The sequence below is a fragment of the Nelumbo nucifera genome, chromosome 4, assembly GCF_055504915.1.
Source record: "Nelumbo nucifera cultivar China Antique chromosome 4, China Antique-T2T, whole genome shotgun sequence".
Classification (NCBI taxonomy): Eukaryota; Viridiplantae; Streptophyta; class Magnoliopsida; order Proteales; family Nelumbonaceae; genus Nelumbo; species Nelumbo nucifera.
The window spans coordinates 40,028,745-40,051,053 of record NC_142652.1 but is presented as its reverse complement, the minus strand read 5'-3'; the positions used below and the strand labels follow the sequence as shown (position 1 = coordinate 40,051,053).

Genomic DNA, 22,309 nt, shown 5'->3' with positions numbered 1-22,309 from the left:
TAGTATTTTGTTATAATTTCTGATGTTTGTTATAATTTATGTTTTTTTTTTACATTTTCTATTTCTTACAATCTATAAATTTTCCTGTCTTTTTTGTTATTTATTAGTAAGTTCTGTGTTTTTCTATAATTTTTGGTGTTTTTTCTACAATTTTTATTTTTTGATTTTGTTTTTAATTTCTATAGTTTCTATAATTCGAAAATAATTTTTTATTTTATTTGCAATTTCTATATTTTTTGTAATTTCTATGTTTTTATGTATTTTATAATTGAAAATATTTTTTTGGCCTTTTTCTTTTTTTCATGTCTAAATATTAAAATGGTAATATATTTTGTATATATTTTATATTTTTCTATGAAGGTTAAAATGGTAATATATTTTGTATATGTTTTATATTTTTCTATGAAGGTTAAATGGTAATATATTAACACCCATTAGTCTATTTAACATCAAGTTAGTGATTTGGTGAGTTTTAGACTTTTTGAAAAGTTGCGGGTGAGTTTAAGAGAAATGCTGAAAACTCATGGTGATTTTTAGACAATTTCCCTAATATATATAGATGAGTCAAATGGATACATTTCATATGATATATATTATTTAACAATGCTTTGAACCTTGAGCTCAGTTTGGAAGGAATACAAATACAAATATGCAGAGTACAAAATCTTATATTTTGTATTATTTTGTATACATTTACACTATACATATTTGTATTTGTACTCCTTCCAAACTGAGCCTTGGTTTTTACAAGTCAGAATCTTCTCCCAACAAATAGGTTCAAACACCCTTCCAACATAATTGATACCGTACATCTCATAATAAATGGTGGGTGTCAGTCTCATGGTGAGATGTCATGTTGAAAGGGTGTTGTAATGTGGAAATCGAATCTAAGGCCCCATTTGGTTCGCGGGAATAGGGGTCTGGAATCGGAATGTGCTATTCCGATTCTAATTGTTTGGTTGGGCGGAATTGGAATCTCATTCCCATTCCTGTTGGAATGGCATTCCCCCATTTGAGGGAATGTCCATTCCCTGCCCCTCCCTTGGGAATGAAATCTCATTTATGCTGATTTTGATTCCCATTCCCTTTCCTGAACCAAACAGACTATGGGAATGAACCATTTTTCTGATTCTGGAGGATTTCGATTCTGATTCCAACGACGAACCAAATGGACCCTAAGATTGATTTGGCTTTGCGAGATGTCTCTATTTGAAGAGTCTAGGCATTGTTTCGTGAAAAATTTTATATACTGTACTTTGAAAGGAAAAAAAAAAAAATTCTGGTAGTTAAAGCATCAATTGCCTTTGGAGATTATGTAGGGAGCAGTTCATGATAGATTGATTGCTAAGTTACACAACAACTTTTGATATTCAGAAAGAACTTCTGGGGCTGACAATGGGTTGGCTTATCTTACCAAACCAAAACAAACTGACATAATTGTGTTTGGTACCATTGACACTTCTATTTGCAACTTTTTGTGTTGTCAATACAAATATTTGAGAAATTGTGTCACATCACATCAGATGATTATTTCCGCTAAAAGAATATAAGCATTAGGCTAGTGTTGGCATTTATAGTAGAAACATATGTTATCGGGAAAAAGCAACAATGGTACCCAATGTTGTATTAATAACTCAAAGCATTTGTGGTATAAAATAAATATATATATTCTCATAAAATTTATATTGACCAATCTAAAAGGTTGTAAGAAAATTCAGTGGTGGTAGAATTGAAGGGGATTCTCCACTTATCAATAGATTGCTAAAACAATAGCAATCCTCATCAAAGAGCCACCTCATCAAAGAAAATTCAGGGTGGAGGTCCCTATCCACCCTGTTTTGTAGATGATTCCCTGCCGTCCTCATCAAAGAACCACCTCAAACAATAGCCTATGAGAATCAAACATTTCCCCTATTTGCTCAACCACTCCCCATTCTCTCTCTTATCCTTATGCTTCAAAAATGAATTTTAAACTAAAGTTAATAATGATAATGAGGTTGAGAGATTTTAGGGCGTATTAACTTAGACTTAACCAAATGGGAGTCCTTAAGTGAGAAATCCAATGGCCACCACATCGAAGGGCCACAACTTTATGGATCATGGGGACAAACCAGAAGCTTCTTGAGTCTGAACTAATGAGACTCAGTCGAAGATGGGGGAGGACAATTAGCCCAAAAGTATTGATTGCAAAAGATGGAAGGGGAGAATAAATCCTCAGAAGTCGTTAAAAAGGGAGGGATTGGGTCTCCAGTTGAACCTGCACCTCAACCAGCAAGAGAGAAATGGAGGAGGAGGGCCAGTAACCTAGAGTGATACAGAGAGGAGAAAGTGAGAGAGGGGTAGATTCTCTACAAGTGAATTTGGGCCTCCGGTTGTATCAGTGAGGGAGAGGAATGAACCAGAGAGGGGGGTGTGTTGGATGTGGGTTAATAAAATGAAATGAGTTTTTGGAGTCCAAACTGTCGGTTAAGTCTGGACTTTGTTAATTTCAAATTCTTGTGGCGTGTTTGAATTCTTTTGGGAGGGATAGAAAATAAATGATGCTAGTTTCGAATCTTGCAGAGGCCTAAAATTAGAGTTGATTAATTGAGTAAATGAAAATGTAAGATACGTGCACTTTGAAAATCATTATATTATATTGTATCAAATAAACCCATATCTCAATTTGTTCTATATTGGAGTTAACATGTTCATCCCAATAATATTTGTAAACTTATTTAGTATGTAATTTAGTAAGATATTAATGCCATGTGAATGACTTATAGGTATATATCCATTGGAATGCATTGAGTCACGATCGTATAGGTATACAAGCATTAGAAATAATTATAAATTTAGGATTGGAATCGGAATCGGAATCCAACTGTTTGGTTTGGCAGATCTGAATATCATTTCATTATTCTTCCATTTGAGAGAATGGCCATTGTCTTCCCCTCTTTTGGGAATGAGAATCAATTCCAGCTAATTCTGTTTCTAATTCCTGTCTTAATCAAACAGGTAGGAGAATAAACCATTCCAACTCTGGTGAATTTTGATTCCAATTTTGACTAAAACGAAATGGAACCTTAGTTAAAGATATAAATATATATTTGTTGAGTTGGGAAGCAAAAAGAAGGGGAAAATAAACGAATCACAAAGTCCAAAGAAGAATACACAATATCTTGTGAAATTCATTAATTTCAATACAATCGAATATGGTTTTAGGAAATAGAGTAGCTTTTATATCATCGAATTTAGGTAAATTAATGAATAGTAATATTTTGTAGCACAATTCAAAAACATTAATAGATCTCTTAAACTAGTGTAATGACACGTGGTACCTGTTTTAGCTATTATTTTGGGGTCTCTTTAAGTTTTCTGACAATTGCCGTTAAATGCTAACGGAAGAAAACGAAATGTCAAATTTGCCCTCTTCTTTATCGAACAAAAATGGTTTTTGTTCTTACTTTCTCTCTTTCTCTTGCTCTGACCTTCGACGATTTACAGTGAACTAAAGTGACCCACGACAATCGGCGACGGCAGTTTTGCAGCGCTGACCCTCGGCTTCTCTGGTTCTCTCTCATTCTCTCTGTTTCTGACGAAAACCATTTTGTTCTTCTTTATCTATTTCTCAATTTCTCTCGCTCATACCTCCGACAATTTACTGAGAACTACGGTGACCCACGGCGACCGGCGACGACAATTTTGCAGCGGCAACCCTCAACTTCTCTGGTTCTCTCATTCTCTCTGTTTCTCAAGGAAACCATTTTCATTCTTCTTTCTCTGTTTCTCAATTCCTCTCGCTTAGACCTTCGATGATTTACGATGACCTACGGCAACCAGTGACCGGCGGTTTTGCAACGGTGACCCTCAGTTTCTCTAATTTTCTCTCGTTCTCTTTGTTTCTCACTCAAGCCGCCAAGCGGTTGAGGCTCCATCTACCTCCGACCTTTGATGACATCTAAAGACCTCCGGTAACCTACATCGACCTATGACGACTGACGATTTTGCAACGACGACGTACAGACCACAACGGTGACATACAGACTATTTATGAAATTTTTTCTCCTCTACTGGTGAATCTTTAATTGCAGCGGGGGTTTTAATCACCGGCGACCATACCACTACAGATCCACCGGCAGTTTTATTCCCCTTTCTCTTGACTATGACACCACCACACCACCATTACTGGTGGCGGTGAAAATGGAAGTGGTTCCATTTTCTCCCCTGTTTTGCCACCGCCGTTGGTTCGAGTTGCAGTGGCGGTAGCAACTTCCTTTCTCCCTCCTTCCTCTTCTTCTTTTTCTTTCTCTCCTTTCTCGCCACCGCTGTTGCAATTCGAACCAGCGGCGGTAGAAACTTCATTTCTCCCTCCTTCTTCCTCTTTTTTCTTTTTATTTCTTCCCTGTTTCGCCGCCGCCACTGCAACTCGAACCAGTGGCGGTAGCAACTTCCTCACTGGATAACAACTGGATCTGAGTACCAGCCAATCTGAGTACCTACATCAAAATTGCGGATGAGAGATGCTCAGATCTGGGCTTGTCGAATCTGAGAGATACTCAGATCTAGGTTCCTTCTAGCATCTAGGATTGCTGTTTAGATTTGGGCTTGCCGAACATTATTTCTACTTTGCTTTTTAGACCCTTTTGGACTCAAGGGAAGTTGAGCTTTGCCGATAATTTGCAGATGATGACAATGGTGAGGATGGTGGAGAAATAAGGAGTGGAACGGTTGTAGAGTGGTTCCCTGTAGTTGCCACCGGGAGATGGACAAAGGGAAAAAATTGAGTTTTGAAAAGAATTCATACATCACGTGGTGTCACGATATTAACTGATATTAACGGTAGGGGTAGAATTAGTCAATTGATAAAAATCTTAAAGATACAACAAGACAATAGATAAACAATGGGGGTACCATATGTCATTATGCTAAATAGTAGGGATAGTTTAAGAGATTTAGCCATTCATGATCTGATACAAGAACATGATGAAATTGCGGGTAAAAATTCATGCTTTGGATGCTAGAAAAGAAAAATAAAAAATTGCTAATATATGAGCAACTAGCCCCATTAAATGAATTTCTTCTTCTTCTTCTTCTTCTTCTTCTTCTTTCTACCTTTCTATCTTTCTATCTTTCTTTCTTTCTTGTGTTTGTTTTCATCTTTATTTAGTATCATTTAGAAATTAACATTTTTAATTATTTAATTTGTGTTTGTTTTCATCTTTATTTAGTGTCATTTAGAAATTAACATTTTCAATTATTTAATTTGTATTGCCTTGTTATCATTTAATTGTTTTATATTTTGTTAATTTGTTTTCCCTCTATTTATTTCATTTGCTATTTTTTACATTAGATTTTGTTTGTTCTTATTATTTTATTTTATTGTTCATTTGCTTGTAGAAACAAGTATTTCTCTTTGGAAATTTATGTCAATTTTTTATTTTTTATTTGATTCAAAGGATTAAGAATTGCAAACGGAAAACAAGGCGAAACAAACCTACACCAAGAGAAAACTAGCAAGAAGACTAAGCACTATTAGGACAACTATGCCAACTAGAGCAACCAACAATATCCTCCCATAAGAAAGAGCATAAGTCAACCGGCGTGAGTCTAGTCCAAGTATTACCTAGGCAAATAAAATTAAAATTATGAAGAGGGAGGGGGGCATCTGAAACTAACATTGTGTGACCCAAATTTGCCAACTAGTTAGCTGCATGTTTGGTTTCTCTGAATACATGCTCAAAGGTGATTGTAAGTTAATGAGATCTGCACAATTCAAAACATTCACCAAGATGGGTTTGTCATTCTTGGGAAAATCTTCTCGTCCTTGTGGATCATTAATAATAATGCTTGAATATCCTTCTATGATAATTTTTCTCCATGCAAACCTTGTTGCTATATGTATTGCTTCAAATGCTGCACATCCTTAATCCATATTAATCGACCATCTTCCAATATTTCTGTTGTGTACAACACTTGTCCATAGGGGTGGCCACGAGCTAAGCTTTTTACGAACAATTCGAGCTCAGTTGAGCCCAGTGAAGCTCGTCTCGTGAGGCTCGCGAGTCTAATCAATTCTAGTATAATAAATAAATAATTTTTATTATATATACATGCATACATATACATATATATAATAATTTTTATTATATATATATATATATATCAATAATATCTTTTATTTATAATATTTTTATTTTTATGTATAATAGTAAATGATTCTTATAATTCTTATTTTTTGTATGAAAAATAAAAAATATTTTTATATGTATAATTTTTATTTTTAGAGAGCTTGGCTTGCAGTCAAGCTTGATCCAAGCTGAGCTCGAGCTCAAGCTTGAGCCTACACTATTTTTGCGAGTTGAACTCGAATAACCAAGTATTTGTCTTGGCTTAGCTCGAATTCACCCCTACTTGTCCATCCACATCCCAATATACAAATCCTATCACACATCTTTCATCTATGTATCCTTCCCAAAGCGTCAAAGTTGATCTTAACTTTTCTAGCTACAGGGGGCGCCAACAAACCTAGACATCTCTTGGGGGCTTTGTTGACTTTGAGCAACATCCAAAGAAAGGTGAAGAACATGGAATAATGAGTAGTTGTTCTTTCACCCCTACTTGTCCATCCACATCCTAATATACAAATCCTATCACACATCTTTCATCTATGTATCCTTCCCAAAGCGTCAAAGTTGATCTTAACTTTTCTAGCTACAGGGGGCGCCAACAAACCTAGACAACTCTTGGGGGCTTTGTTGACTTTGAGCAACATCCAAAGAAAGGTGAAGAACATGGAATAATGAGTAGTTCTTTCTATTAACATTAGAGGAATTTTTATTACCAAAGCCTTTACCATTTCTATTTTTTTTCTAACCAAACCACATTGTTATGCTTGTTAGTTCCAAAATGTTTTTCTTTTGGTTTTCCTTCACTTTTCTTAACTTTCTCCACCATTTGCCAACCTCATATGTAGATTCTACACTAGGTAAAAGTGGTTTAAAAAATCTATAGGTTTGATGTGCCAATTGACAGGTTAAGAAAATATGGTTAATTGTTTTTTTTTCCCACAAAATGGAGAGTGAATAGCGATCTCCATCCCTCATCTTCTTAGGCTTGACTTGCTTAGTAGCTTTTTAGTTAGTAACAAATATTTGAAAACTTTTATTTCTGGTGGGCATTTTAACCTCCATGTTTCTTTTGATGTTCGTTGTCTCAGATTCCTATTTACTTCCTCTCCAATATGGTTGTAAGCATGAAAGCTCCTTTTGGGTCTAGTCCCCGTGCTATCTCATCCTGTTTAGAAACAGAAGGGACAGGAATAATTCTGATTTCACCATATATTTTCAAGAACAACATGAAGAAATTTATCTTTTATCCATTTATGTTCTCCTGGTCTATATAATTTTTAGAGATTCCCCACTACTAACAGTTGGTGGGTTGACTAACTCAAAAAGGGGTCTTTCTCTAGTCTAATTATTCCTCTGGGTATTATTTTTTCACCATTTCCTTTTCTCCATGTTATTTGACACACCTCTTTTCTGACCCAAATGAGTATTTGAGTGTTATTGATGCTCTCTAATATGTCCGTTTGACGAGACTTGATATTTCCTTTGTCATAAATAAGGAGTGTCAATTCTTACATTACCCGATTGAAGAGCATTGGTGTATTTCACAATGCATACTTTGATATCACAAGGCTATTATTGATTTTGGTCTTCATTTCATTGCATCCTTTGCTCTTCAATAAATAGGATACTCTATTGATCGGGTTAGTTGCCTGGATGATAGAAGGTCCATAGGAGGTTACTCTATTTATCTCGGCTCCAATTTTATTGCCTAGAGTTTCAAAAAGCAAGATACAATTGCTCGCTCTAGCATGAAGTCTGAGTTTAGAGTGTTGGCAATTCAATTACTGAAATTCTTTTGGTTTAACCTCTTCTCATAGATTTGGGCTATTCTGCATTTCCTCAAATGGCTTGGTGTGATAACAATAGAACCACTTATTTGGTTATTAATCCCATTTTTCATGTTCGAATTAAGCATGTTGAAGTCAATTTTCACATCCTTCAGGACCTCTCTGCCTGCACTCAATTTTTGCTTCGTCCCCTCTCCAACCCATTGCTTAGGCTCTGATACCTGATTAGACCCCCCTAATCTCTTTAGAATATGTCAAAACCCTAGGAAACCAAATTTCATCCCATTGTTAAATCTACAAGGTTCCTGTTCGATGGTCACGATTGTGCCACATCACCACTGCTATCACATGAAACAAAACCTTTAAACAACCAATCGCACCAAATTTCAGCCTTAAATGCCTTGATTCTGTTATTCATTCATAAAAAATCTATCTTAATGAATATGACTCTATGATACTTTCTAAGCCTAAAGCCTATGATCCATATGACCATGAAATGATTAAATCCTCCTAATAGCCTCTTAATTCAAATCCATGTTTCTCTATCCAATTTTAGCCTAAGACTCCTCCATTTACCCATTAATCAGACCAAGATTCTAGTTCAAACCCTCTTATAATTAGCCGGAATACTCATATCCTAAATTCCTATGGTTCCAACACATCTAAACTCATCAGATACTCCCATTAGACCCCAAATATACTAGTATACCCATCCATCAAATTTTTTACCCCCAAAAGTACCATTTTACCCTCCAACCAAAAAGATTCCAAATTGAGTTTTTTCATTAACCACAATTATCTTATTTCAAAATCTTCATCACAACACACTATATGATACCTCCAAATTTCCCTATAACCTTCATAAACCTTCTGATCAACAATCCATCATATTCCAAACCTCACAATACCTATTTTTTTCCTTAAAAAGATTCAAAACCAATCACTCACGTTGCTCGATACATTCCAAATTCAATATCACCATTATAACACATCATCCAAAACCTCAAAACCCCATAAAAGCCTCCTGATTGGTGACTCATCAAATTTTATCCACTAAAATGACCATTTTACCCTTTAATTGAAAAATTCCAAATTGACCATCTTCGTCACCTTATACTCTCCAAATTTGAGATTATTGTCACAACACATAATCCAACACCTCTAAACCCCATAAAAACCTCTTGATTGACAATCCATCAAATTTTAATTCCTAAAATGATCATTTTTCCCTTTACTTGAAAAGATTCCAAATGGATCATCTTCGTCACTTAATACTCTCCAAACAAGATCACCCGATGCCTCTAAACCTCATCAAAACCTCTGTTAACCTCCAAATCAATGACCCATCAAATTTTAGACCTTAAAATAACCATTTTATCCCTTATTAAAAAGGATTCAAAATAGACCACCCTTATTGGTTATTGCTTTCAAAATTTAAGATTTGTGACATGACAGGTCATCCAAGTCTTCCAAACCCTACCAAAGCCTCTGTAAACCTCCTAATTAACCACCCACTAAATTCTAAATCCAAAATACCCACTTTGCCTCTCCATAAAAAATATTCTATTTCAATAGCTCTCACTACTCGATATCCTTTCATTCACAAAATTTACACTAACTCACACTTTGAAACTATCAAATCTCATTAACACCTTATGCAAACCCCATACAACTGTCACTTTTTAGAAACCCTAGGTCCCCTATCCTTTTCTAGAAGTCTTAAAACACTCCCCAACCCCTTCTATAAAAATGCAAACCTTGTTTCCCTTAAGGGGACTTACACAAGAAAGGAAAGCTTCTTTTTTAACCTAAGAAAGAAGCCAAATTTGAACTAAACTAGAAACTCCCCCTTTTCTCCTTAGTCTCATTCGAATGAAACCATTCTAGGCTCCCCAAAAATGTTCCAAGATCTTTCTACGGAGATTTGAACAAAAAATCTTCCTTCTGTCCTCATCCCTCACCTAAACCTAAATCTTCCCTTGTCACCATCTCCTTCCTCACTTACTCTCACACCAAACCCTAACTCATCATCCTCTTCCATCTTGAATACCCTCCATTGAAATATCCATCTTCCCTCTCCTCCAGTTTCTCCCAAGAAATACAAAAAATAAAAGAGAAAGACCCCACATCTTTTGGCCAAGAGAAGGAGGAAGAAGTGAAGAAGATTGAAGAAGTAGTTCAAATTTAGCTTCAAGCTTGAAGCCCCCATCACAATGATTTCACCATAGCATTTTCAATTTCCTTTTGCTATCAATTGAATAGAGAACATCCCTAATATCCTGCAAAAGTTTGGCTAACAATATACCTCTTATAGCATTGTCAATCATTTGAAAGAAAGGCCACAAAGAGGTAGTGCTTCCAACCTCTCTCATAGGACCCTTAGTCACTTTAATTTACCTTTTTTTGGGCTATTTTTCATGCCTTTTATGTTAAAATAGCCTAGGCTGAATTGTTATATGCTATTTTTGCTCTATGCATTGGTATGTTTAGCATATTTTTTTTCTTGAGAATGCGCGAGGATTACATGTAAGAATTTAGTTTTAGTGGATACATTAGCCTTTTTTTTTATTTCTTCTTCTATCTAGTTTGCTCTAATCACTTAGAATAATGTAGTTTTTCTTGTTTTTTTTTTTTTGGCATGTAGGATTCCGTTTTACCTTGGCATTCACCATAATCAAATTCCTTTTGTTTAGAACACTTTACTACCCACTTGTTTTCATTATGTTTTGACCCAAGGATTAAAGTATCGACATCGGGTATTGTATCAGACCACTTGGATACAAATAAGGATACGAGTATGGATATGCTTTGGAAACGCATGGATATGAATGAAAAAACATGGAGACACTTGGATACATTACGAAATGCATATAAATTACATAAATATATTAATAACATTACATTTAAGGTTAAAATAGTCAAAATTAACGTATAAAGGCATAGGAAATGTATATTCTAATGGTATTTGTGAATAAATATAATACATTTAATATAATGGAATGCATAGAAATCATACAATTTTTATTGATAATGTATCAATCTAGAGTCGTAAAACATATTATATAAAATTTCACAAATTAATACATATACAAAGTTATTATTTATTTTCAATTGAAGTTCATGTCACAAAACACATGCAACCATTATATGTAATTATTATATCAATTGCTTTTTATTTTTATATTTTTACATTTTAACATTCCCTAAATAATCAACTAAAAATTAATTCTCAAATGTTTGGTAAACAATATTTTTATTTTTGTAAACAATAAAAATGTTATTATAAAATGTAATTAAAATATCAATTAATAATTTATAAAATATATAAACTTAAATTAAACTCTCTCAAAGATACTAAAATTTCTAAGATACATATCATATGAAAATTCATAATTTTTAATTACTAAACTCATTATATTATTATTTTTATAATTTTATGAAATAAATTATCATTTTTGTAAATAATAAATATATTTTTATTTAATGCAAATTAAAATATTAATTAATAATTTATAAAAATTTTAAGATACATTTCACATTCATATTTATAAATTTTAAGTACTAAAATTATTACTCTATTATTAATATTTTTATTTGTATAAATTTTATGAGATTAAAAACCTCCTTTTGATATGAATGCAGATTTGAGAAATTATTTACTCCATTAATTTATAAAATATTAAATTTGAATAATATTATTTGGGGAAAATCTATGCTACGAAAAAGATATGGTATGGAAAGAGTTTTGAGCAATCAAAATCCACCCATGAATTTTGATAAATAACACCTGGATCATTTATTATTTAATCTTTACTTGGAATTGTTGAACATAAATACATGGTATTTGTTAGGATTAAATGTAGACCTCAAATAAAGAATTATTTTATTTCACTCTCTAACCAAACCTAACGGTTGTTTATTGGCATACAGATGTGTTCAAGTCTACGCACATGTGTATGATGACTAGGGTTCAAACCTCGTTAGCCACAACTTTTTTAAATTAGACGTGTGAAAGTGTAAAAACGTGAACCACTTGTGTATCGGTCCATACCGGCGTGTATCGACTGATACAATATGATATGGTCGGATACTGATGTGTATTGCTCCGATACGGACGATTCAGGGGATACATACCTATTCATAGCATTTCCCGTATCTCCTATGACCGATACCGATACGATAGACCCCGTATCCGACATATCGTATTGATATTTAAATCCTTGTTTTGACGTTCTCTTCATTGAATTTCTTTGTGCATGTGATTGGAAATGTTCCTTTTTTTTCCTCTTGTTCATTCTATCCTAGCTGATGCATGTTGGGGGTTCTCTAATGAAGCATGATAGTTGAAAATTGGTCATCAAAGGGAACTTATGAGTAGGAGGCCTATAAAGGAATAAAAAGGGATTGGGATGAAATTTCATAATTTTTTTGCTTCCCTCTAGGAATTAAAAGGACTGTGGCTTGTAGGAGACTCTCTTGGATAAAAAGAAAAAGAGGGAGGGGAGATCCCTACCTCACTTTGTTTCAAGAGAGGATTTCGAAAGGACCGAGAGTAACAATTTTCAATTGATTACCAATCATAATAAGAAAATCCCCACTTACACGTTGGAATTATGAGAGCAAACTTGGGTTTCTTTACTTGTAATTGGGGGGTTGGTATCAAACATGAATCAAGGGAGAAGGGTGCCTCATACCTTCCCTCTCCCTCCCATCTGATACTTAGAAATGTCTTTTGGACATAAGAGTTTGTTTTTTGAGAGGCCCATCACTCCCATGTTTTTCAATAGATGGGTGGCGGCTCCCTTAGAATTTAGCAATGAAGTGAACCCCAAATCAATTGGGATGTTCACAAAATGGTGACTCCACTAGGGATGGAATGATATGTAGGTTGAGTGGAAAAATGATTTCTGCCCACCTCAAATTTGATTTTCAAAGTTGTCTAGCTTTGTTCCCTTGTTTTTGAAACTGTTTAGGGTTGTTTTTTTCTCTTTAATCAGCATTTTCAGGTCTGAAATCCATGTGACTACTTGTTTAGGTCCCAAATCAAGAAGTTTAAGTTTCTATCTTAAGTGCTTCTTAAAGCTTGCTTATTTTTGTTTTGGAATTTCTCTACTATGTGATCTTTTTTGTGTTTTTCTACTATTGTCATCAAGGGGATGAATTGAGTTCCCCATCACTTCCCTCATCCTCTCGTTTCTTTTTAAAAAATAACTAGTTTTGGACTTCTCTTGTTGGTTTTCCTATGAATTTTATTTCGAGTCTTGGTTTGAATGGTAGAATCATTACTAAATGGATGAATTAAAACCTTGATTTCATGAGAATTGTCATATTACTTAGAGCTTGGATTTGGATTTGAATGCATGATATATGTCTCTCTTTGAAACCCTTCTGCACATTGGACTTGTTTGTAGATAAATTAGCATAGGTAGTGTGTTAAAATGCTATCATGTATAGATTGATTAGTGGTCCATCTAGTTTACTTATCTTGGCCCTTTAGTCTCTCTTAAGTGTGAATTTGAAATCAAATTAGAATGCTCTTAGTCTCCCTCTACTTGCTTGAAATAGGAGAGTAGAGAAATATTGATTGCTATCTTGCTTTAATATGCTTCACATATTATGTTGTTGCTTGAGAATAAGTATTTTGAAGAAGGAATAGAATACTTTGCTTCATATCTTTCATTCATTTTGTTTTAAGTGCTTTGACTTCTTTGTTTGTCTTTGAATCTCACCAAAATGTGGGAGGGATCAAGAATAATCAAGTAGGATGTGGGTTATCACTTGAGGACTTTGTTATTCTCTTGCTGAACTTAATTTGTGGATTCTTATTGATCATCATAATCCCTTCATTGTTTATGGCGAAGAATATGCTATCAAGAGGTAAACACTTAGACACCGTTTGGCGATCTTTTTGCATGGTCTTTCAGCTGTTTACAAGTCAGGAAGACCGAAAATCTAGCCTCCAAAAGACACGGCGTCGAAAAGATGCGCGAAGCCCATTTTGGGCTGATTTCAGAAAGCTCCAAATGGAGCTTTTTGCGTATTTCATGTTTTAATCTGACATGAAAGACCTGAAATGACGCACGAAAAGATGTGCATCTGCCAAACAGTCTTTGGGCTGCCCAGATCTTATGTCAAAAGTTCAATGTGTCTATTGACTGTTAGAGCTACGAGAAGATCTCAAAAAGACTGGCCAAATGGGCCCTTATTTTACAAATGTTCCTTTTAGATTCATGATAGCTTGAGTGTATGATGCATGTTTCAAAGTATCAATACGATACGCCCAATATGGGGTGTATCGTATCGTATCTTTTGAAAAAGATACGGTCCGAAACACCTTTTCTTGGTGTTTTGGACCCCCAATTTTTTAATAATAAAAAGCATGCTAAAAGCTTCCCAAAAATCCAAAATGTGAAAAAAAACTAAAAAAAAATGAAGTTTCAGCCGTTTCTAAGTACCGATACGATATGATCAAAACTCGTATCCTATCGATACTTTGAACCTTGGTATGATGTGGGTTTTGTGATAGAAGAAAGTTGTGTACCATTAGACTGATGTGTAGGGCCATGACATATGTAATCTCGAAGATAGCATGGTGACCTTCGAATTCGAGTTTTGACTCATGAGCAGTAGTGGTATTAGAGTTATTATATGCAGAGTTGATATCAAGTCCACTGTGGCTGTTTCAACCCTAATAGTAGGCTCAACTTCAAATTGTTGATTTTGTGTGTCATCAATGCCATCATCATTTTGTGGGAGGGGTATGACCAAGCCATTAGAATCATTCATTTGAGTTGTCATTGGTAGAGCAGAAGATGCAAACAGGAATATAGTCTCATAGAAAGTGACATCTCAAGATGTACATACCCGTCCTGTGGACAAATTGTATACACGATAGTCCTTTTGACCATGTGGATAGCTGACAAAGAGACACCTAACTGCTCTTGGTGCAAATTTGTCATTGGAAAGAGGTCGTTCTTGGGCATAACATAGGTATCCAAATGTTCGAAAATGATCATATGTTGGTTTCTTGCCAAAGAGTAATTCAAAGGGAGTTTTTCCATACAATAGTGTAGATGGTAGGTAATTAATGATGTATGTGGCTGTCAACACACATTCGCCCCAAAATGAAATGGGTAGGGAAGCATGGAAACATAGAGCTCGTGCCACCTCTAAAAGGTGGCGATGCTTTCTCTCTACAATTCCATTTTGTTGGGGAGAATCAACACAAGAATGATTTTGAACAATGCCATGTGCAGAAAAAAATTGTAGAAGTGGAGCAGAGAAAAATTCTTTACTATTGTCCGATCTAACCTTCTTGATCTTGTAGTCAAACTATGTAGATACCATGTTGTAAAATGATACAAGTATGTGGTATGTCTTAGATTTGTTTTTCATGAGAAATACCCAAGTACAACGACTAAAATCATCAATGATGGTGAGAAAGAACCTAGCACCAGACAATGACGGTGTGCTGTATGCTCCCCATATGTCACAATGTATGAGGTCGAATGGTGTTGATGCTCGGGAGGAGCTTATTGGAAACAAAACACATATGTGCTTGGCTTGTTCATAAGCATTACAAGCATCTTTTATTGTAGGTGAGAGTTTGTCAAAAACAAGACTCAGTTGTTGAGTAGAAGCATGTCCAAGTCGATTGTGTCATGTCTGATAGTCTTTACTAGTACAAGAAGAAAGAACAGTAGTAGGAAAGTTGCGATAAAGTATCTACAAATAGTAGATGTCGTTGTGCAGTTTTCCTTTACTCATCACATTGTGGGAGACTAGGTCCTGTATCACACAATATTCAGAAGAGAATGATACTGTGCAATATAGTTGAGATGCTAATTTGCTGATAGATAGCAAATTGTGTTTGAATTTTGGCACATAAAGAACATCCATGATGATCAAACCGGGTTGAAGAAGAAGAGAACCTTTGTGAGTAGCACTCAAGATTGATCCATCAGGTAAATGTATTAAAGGTTGCATACTCAATACTTCAGGATTTAATTGCGGATCCTTGTTGGAGGTCATATGATTGGGCGCTCCATTGTCCAAGATCCAAGTGTTCGAACATTCGAGGGAGGAATTCTTACCAGCCATATTAACCACGACAAAATGTGCCTTTGTGCCTTAGCCGAGTTATCGGTGAGAATTCTTAAGAGTTGAGCATACTGTTCCCTAAGGAGGTTTGCTATTGAGGTTGACTTTGTGCATGTGAGAGGGTCAGATTGCACATTATTTGTTGTAGATTGGTTCTTGGGCATTTTGCCTTTGTTCCACCCTTCCAGATAACCAATTAACTCGTAGCAACGTTCTTTGGTTTGATCCTATTTCTTGTAGTGGTCACATTTGTACTTTGATTTGGAATTGTTTCGACTATTCGGTCGTTGCATTGAAGTACGGAAGGCAGCGACATTGGGAATCATGGATCCCTTTTGTGAAAGCAATGCTTGGTGTTTTTCTTCCTGAATTACCAAGGCATATGTGCGATTTATACTTGGAAAAAGATCAGAGGAAAGAATACCAGATCGAACATTATTAAAATTGTCATTGATACCCATCAAGAATTGATTCAACTTATCTCTTTCACGGTTTGTAATTATTTCTTTAGCAGCACCGTAGGTATAGTTGGGAATTGGTGCAAGAGTCACGAGCTTGTCCTAGAGCCCCTTCAGCTTTGTAAAGTAAGAAGCAATTGAATCCTCCCCTTGGTGGAGGAATTAAAGATTCCTTTTCAACTCATGGATTCATGGAGCATTGTTCTAAGTGAATCTTTCTTGAAGGTTAGACTAGATCTCTCTCGCGAGTTCAGTATAGGCCACACTCTGGTGTAATTCGCCAACAAGAGAGTTAAAGATCTAGGAAACAACCATGGAGTTGCATTTTGACCATGATCGATTTTTAACTGAGCCAGGTGCAGGTCTCTGGAGTGATCCATCCACGAAACCGTACTTGTTCTTTGCCTTCAAAGCATTTCTCATGGCTCGTTGCCATGTAGAGTAATTATCCCTTATTAAGGGATAGGATACCAGAAATTGCCCCAGGATTGTTTGAGGGATGCAAATGGTATGGTGAACTTGGATCTTGATGATCAGACACGATCAAAGATTCAAGCAGGAATATGAAACAGAGAGGTGAAAACTAGACGCATGATGAGTTCTTGAAGAAAGGTCGGAAACTCAAACACGCGATGAGTTGATGGAAAGAATGTGTGATGGGTTTTGGCACCATCGTGGAGTGTGATGGGTTTTGGCACCACCGCAGAGTGCGATGAACTTTGGCACTTGGCGTGCGAAGACAAATCAATTGGCACAGAAGTACAATGAGGTGAGGATCGCACGCTCTGATACCATGACAAAATGATGCAAGCTTATGACAGAACGATGCAAGCTCACAGATTGAATGAAAAGTGATTTAGTATTGTCTCTGATTATAATTTACATATTTATATATACATTAGGTCGGTGGTGTGATAACCACTTGCCAATTTGCTTGCCATGTGGGAAAGATTAGTTACAACGGATAGGTTTGTCTTTTCCTAACATCTTTTCTTCTCATTTGCATTAAAATACCTTTTTATGGCCCAGATTCTTAGCTTGTGATCTTTCTCAGTCTCAACTGCAATCACCTTTCATCTGAAATCCTAGCTCACCTTTCTGGTAAAATCCCAATTCGTGCATCGCCTTTCTGCAATCACCTTCTTTATTAAAATGGTTGGCTAATAGAGTCGTTTCCTGGAATTAAACATAAATTGTCCTCTTTGTGGGCACCACTGCCCTCTTCCTTTCTTGACGTTAAACCTCAATTGATGGAATCATTGCTGAAGCCACCATCGGCTACATTCATTGAGTAGAGAATGGTCACGGTTGTGCTACCACCTGTTCCACCTTCCAACAACGGTTACGTCACCATTGTTGGTACACACTCCTTCTCTCCTTCTCTCGACCTTACTCTCTCTCCCTTTTTTTTATTATGCTTTATTTTAAAAATTTGAAGCAAAATAATGGGTAAAATAGTCTTTTTATCTTTCTATAAGACATTGTTAGAAAACTTGGGGGGTACTCTAAGACAATATGTAAATAGTAAGGATAGAGTTTGTCAATTAACTAAACCTTAAGGGTAGTTTATGAAATTTGCCCTAATATAATTATATAGTTCAATAATACATATAAAGGCCTCCTGATTATTTTATAATTTTTGTTATATATTATGTCCAAAAGGATAAATTTCATATAATTTTGGTTAAAAGTACTTGTTTTATCAACATAATCATTATTGTTAAGGTTATGTTATCAAAAATAAAATTTTAATTTGTTATGAACTTAATTATTATGAAAGTTAATATAGATCTTAAGTATAATCAGGTCAGATCCAATTGTCTTAATTAATAATGGGACAGTTCTAGTTAGGTTTGTCATTTAGAACCATACTAGAGGGGGCCCGTGCTATGTATGGGTTTTATTAAGTGAGATTGGAACAATAGAAACACAAAAGAGTAGATAACTTTTTTATATTTTAAATTTTTAAATAAATAATAATTATTTATAGTTTATATACTACTTTTAATAACTTTTTATAATACAAAAATAATAATAATTAACTTCAACAAAATTAATAGTCTAATCTCTAATAAATAACAATAATTTATAATCTCCAATAATGATTGAAAATTTATAGCAAAAATATATAATTATTAAAAATAAATTTATAACAAAAATACAATAATGGTCAATTTAATTCTAGGCAAAATTAGAATCGAAATCATCGTAATCAGAATCATCTATTCCTACCTAGTGCTTATTTGGTTCTGTTCAAAATTAGAATCAAATTCCAATTGATGTTATTGGGTTCAAGTAGAATTCGAAATCAAAATCAGCCGAAATTTGTAAATTTGCCTGTTAAAAGGTGAATTATTTCGTTAAACGCTTTCGTCATAAAGACATCAAAAGCCTTGATTTGGCTGTTTCAATGCATGGCTACAACAATGTAATTTGTAACGTTATAAGGATTGGGTGAGGGCGGAAGTGAGGTAGTTGGCCATTGAGGGACGCAAAAGGTTTAAAAATTATGAAAATAGTCCAACAAATTAAAAATACATGAAAAATTGATGAATGGCCCTCATGCAATCTATAGCTAATTTGGTCATATACAATGTTTTAAAAAACAATCTAGAAATAGAATCGTTTTGGGCAACGGTTTTTGAGTCAACGGTCTGATTGTCAGGTTTGAATGTATGACCCGTTTTAACAGTAAAATAAAAAAATAAAAAAATGGTCAACAAGTGTGTATCAGCTGTGATTGGATTAACAGAACATAATAGAGAAACAGAAAGTTAATATGGTCATATATATAGAAATAAAAAGGAAGAAACATTCATAGAAAGAATTCACAAGTTCATATATTCTCATATATAGTTTTTTGGGAAAACGACAAAAAACTAGAAGAGCTAAAATTACATCTCCATGTATAGTTGAAAAGATGACCGTTACTCAATCCCAAATTTCTTCTATTGACTTATAAGGCCCGTTTGGTGAAACAAACATTTCTCCTGAAAATCCTCTTCTCTGAGGAATCCTGCTTATCTTGTCCAATTCTTCACCACTCAATTCCCAATCGAAGATTTGGAGGTTCTCTTTCATCCTCTCCTTGTCGAAGCTCTTCACTATTGGACTCACCCCTTGCTCATGTATCCATCTCAGTGAAATCTGTGGACAGAAAGCAGTTGCATCATCAAAACACAACGAATTAAGTGAACAAATACCAGATAAATTATCATTTAATAATACCTGTGCCAGACTCTTTCCCTTGGCCATGGCAATATCTTTGAGAATTGGACTCTCCATGACTGCAAGGGAACCCCATGAAGCTCCATTTGCCGCCAAAGGTGACCAGGCGCAGACATGAATCCCATTCTCTTTGCAGAATTCCCTCAGCTCGTTCTGTTGCCATGCAGGATTCATTTCAACCTGAATTTTTATTTATTTTTTTTGCATTTTCATCAGTTTCATCAGAACCCCATGATCATAGTTTGTCATTCATAGTCATTTGTCATCATGTGTATGCCAATATGAAGTACCTGGTTCACTGCAGGGGGGACAGAGGCATGACCCAGAAGATCAGAGAGTTTCTTGCAAGAGAAGTTGCTGACACCAATAGATTTGGCAAGGTCCAGACTATGACACTCCTCCATTGCTTCCCATGTCCCCTTCATATCGAAGAGGAGCAGGTCTTCCTTTGCAAAACGGATAGGGTGAGCTTCATGTTTCACCCTTACAGGCCAATGAACGAGATAGAGGTCTACGTAGTCCAGCCCAAGTTTCCTATAAAAAGAAAAAAAATCAAGCAGCTAGAACATCAGAAATGAATCCATTGATAATAGATAGACGTATACAGCCAATTAATGCAAAAGATGTTAAGATTAATACAGAACTGAAGAGATAACTTGAGGGCGGGGAGGACGAGGTCGGGGTGGGCGTCGGTGCACCATAACTTGGTAGTAATGAAAAGATCGTCCCGGCCGGCGATCAGGCCTTGCTTGAGTGCGTCGGCTATGGCTAGGCCTAGGGCCTCTTCAGTCTGGTAGAGAGAAGCAGTGTCAAAATGTCGGTAGCCAAGCTTGATGGCGTCAATGAAGATGGAGGAGAGAAGTTCATTGGGGAGGAGGGGGGAGGCTACTGTTCCCAGGCCTAGCGCTGGCATCCTATGGCCAGAGCTCAATACCACCTCTGGAACCATTTTTCTCTCCTCTTCCTGGTTTTTTCTATCCCGTGGGATTTGATGCTCATGATCAGTAACGTAACAGAGGCAAAGCTATATATCTCTCTCTGGAGATTTGGCCTCCCCTTATTGACTACAGGTGTCTTCAACTCGATGATCTCATATCCTGTGGACCCTTTAATCAACTTTTTACATAGACCCACCAACAGAAACGTAAGAATACATCAACTTAAAATGCTTTTAAGAGACTAAACGTGGTTAGTATTCTGTCTCTCGGAAAAAGAAAGCAACTGGTTAGCAAGTTAGCATTCTGTCTCTCAGAAGCCGCCATTGATGACAAAGTCCAACCGCTGCGAAACTAGCTTGCCCTCCCCCAGCTTTCAAATCCTCCTCCTTATTTAATTCAAAAATAATTTAAAAAGTTAATCGTGATTTGATTGAGCAACTTCTTTTGTTATTATAAGATTATTTGAAAAACCCAAACCATGTAGAAATCTTCTACTTTTTTCCTTTCAAAAATTTCTCCAAATCCATCACGGGCTTTGAAATGGACCTTCCCCTTGATGAAACATACATATTGAGTAATTTGAGTTTAAGTACGATACGTAAATGACTACACAGGTCAGCCAGAAAATAGAAAACAAGATAAGAGGATAAGCTAATAGCAATTAAAGTTGTTAGCACACGCTATCACGAAGGTGACGTGATTGTATCCTTAACACCCCATAAACTATCAATTATTCTTCACATAAAATTTAAAATATTATTAAATTCAACATTTAGTTCATAAAATTTATATTTTTTCAAACAATACATAAGGATAACGTGTTTCAAATAATATTCTTTCAAATAATACAAAATATTATTAATTCAACACTTAATATATAAATTCAACACTTAATACACTTTCGTTATACGCTTTCGTCATAAAGACATCAAAACCCTTGATTTGGCTCTTTCAATGCATGTCTACAACAATGTAGTTTGTAACATTATATGGATTGGGTGAGGGCGGAAGTGAGGTAGTTGGCCATTGAGGGACGCAAAAGGTTTAAAAATTATGAAAATAGTCCAACAAATTAAAAATACATGAAAAATTGATGAATGGCCCTCATGCAATCTATAGCTAATTTGGTCATATACAATGTTTTAAAAAACAATCTAGAAATAGAATCGTTCTGGGCAACGGTTTTTGAGTCAACGGTCTGATTATCCGGTTTGAATGTATGACCCGTTTTAACAGTAAAATTAAAAAATAAAAAAATAGTCAAAAACCATTGAATGGGTCGAAGGGTCAATGATTCGACCACCCGGGTCAACGGTTTTTGACCAGATTCCAGGTTTTGGGTAACGGCGGTTCAAAAATGTTGGTCATATACATGGTCATTAGCTCAAATTCATGCTTAAAATGGAAATATAAGAATTCTGTGAATTTTCCCTTTAAAATGGGAACAAAATGTTTATTGTTATTTTATAACAGCTATGTGCCATTAGGTATCACATAAACTAAAGAATTAAAAAAAAAGTCTTTTCATTGGGGGAAACATCATTTTGACACGCTGATGCCAATTTTCTAATAGATGACAATAGAACCCAACACATCTTAATTTGTTAGTCCACCTTTTATAAGGTCATTGATCAGCTGATACGTAATCTTGTTGAATGGATAAATAGAAATTGCCTTTGGGCTTCAAA

The 22,309-nt window shown here is 35.3% G+C and overlaps 1 protein-coding gene across 1 annotated transcript; it reads right to left on the bottom strand.

Annotated features, from left to right (window-relative positions):
- Window positions 1–19,214: 19,214 nt before the first annotated feature.
- On the bottom strand, window positions 19,215–20,714 carry LOC104607226 (rhazimal reductase 1-like). The gene is made up of 4 exons (XM_010272798.3): window positions 20,328–20,714; window positions 19,974–20,217; window positions 19,684–19,863; window positions 19,215–19,602 (listed from the first exon to the last, which is right to left on the bottom strand). The coding sequence occupies exons 1-4, from the start codon at window positions 20,630–20,632 to the stop codon at window positions 19,387–19,389; spliced, it is 945 nt and encodes a 314-aa protein (XP_010271100.2). The 5' UTR covers window positions 20,633–20,714; the 3' UTR covers window positions 19,215–19,386.
- Between the last annotated feature and the right edge of the window lie 1,595 nt (window positions 20,715–22,309).

Excerpts from the sequence above, each read along its gene's own strand:
- LOC104607226 (XM_010272798.3), bottom strand. The coding sequence starts at position 20,632 with ATGGTTCCAGAGGTGGTATTGAGCTCTGGCCATAGGATGCCAGCGCTA. Across the intron at positions 20,218-20,327 it reads GCCCTCAAGTTATCTCTTCA|GAAACTTGGGCTGGACTACG; the intron begins GTTCTGTATTAA and ends TTCTTTTTATAG. Across the intron at positions 19,603-19,683 it reads AGGGAAAGAGTCTGGCACAG|ATTTCACTGAGATGGATACA; the intron begins GTATTATTAAAT and ends TTCTGTCCACAG.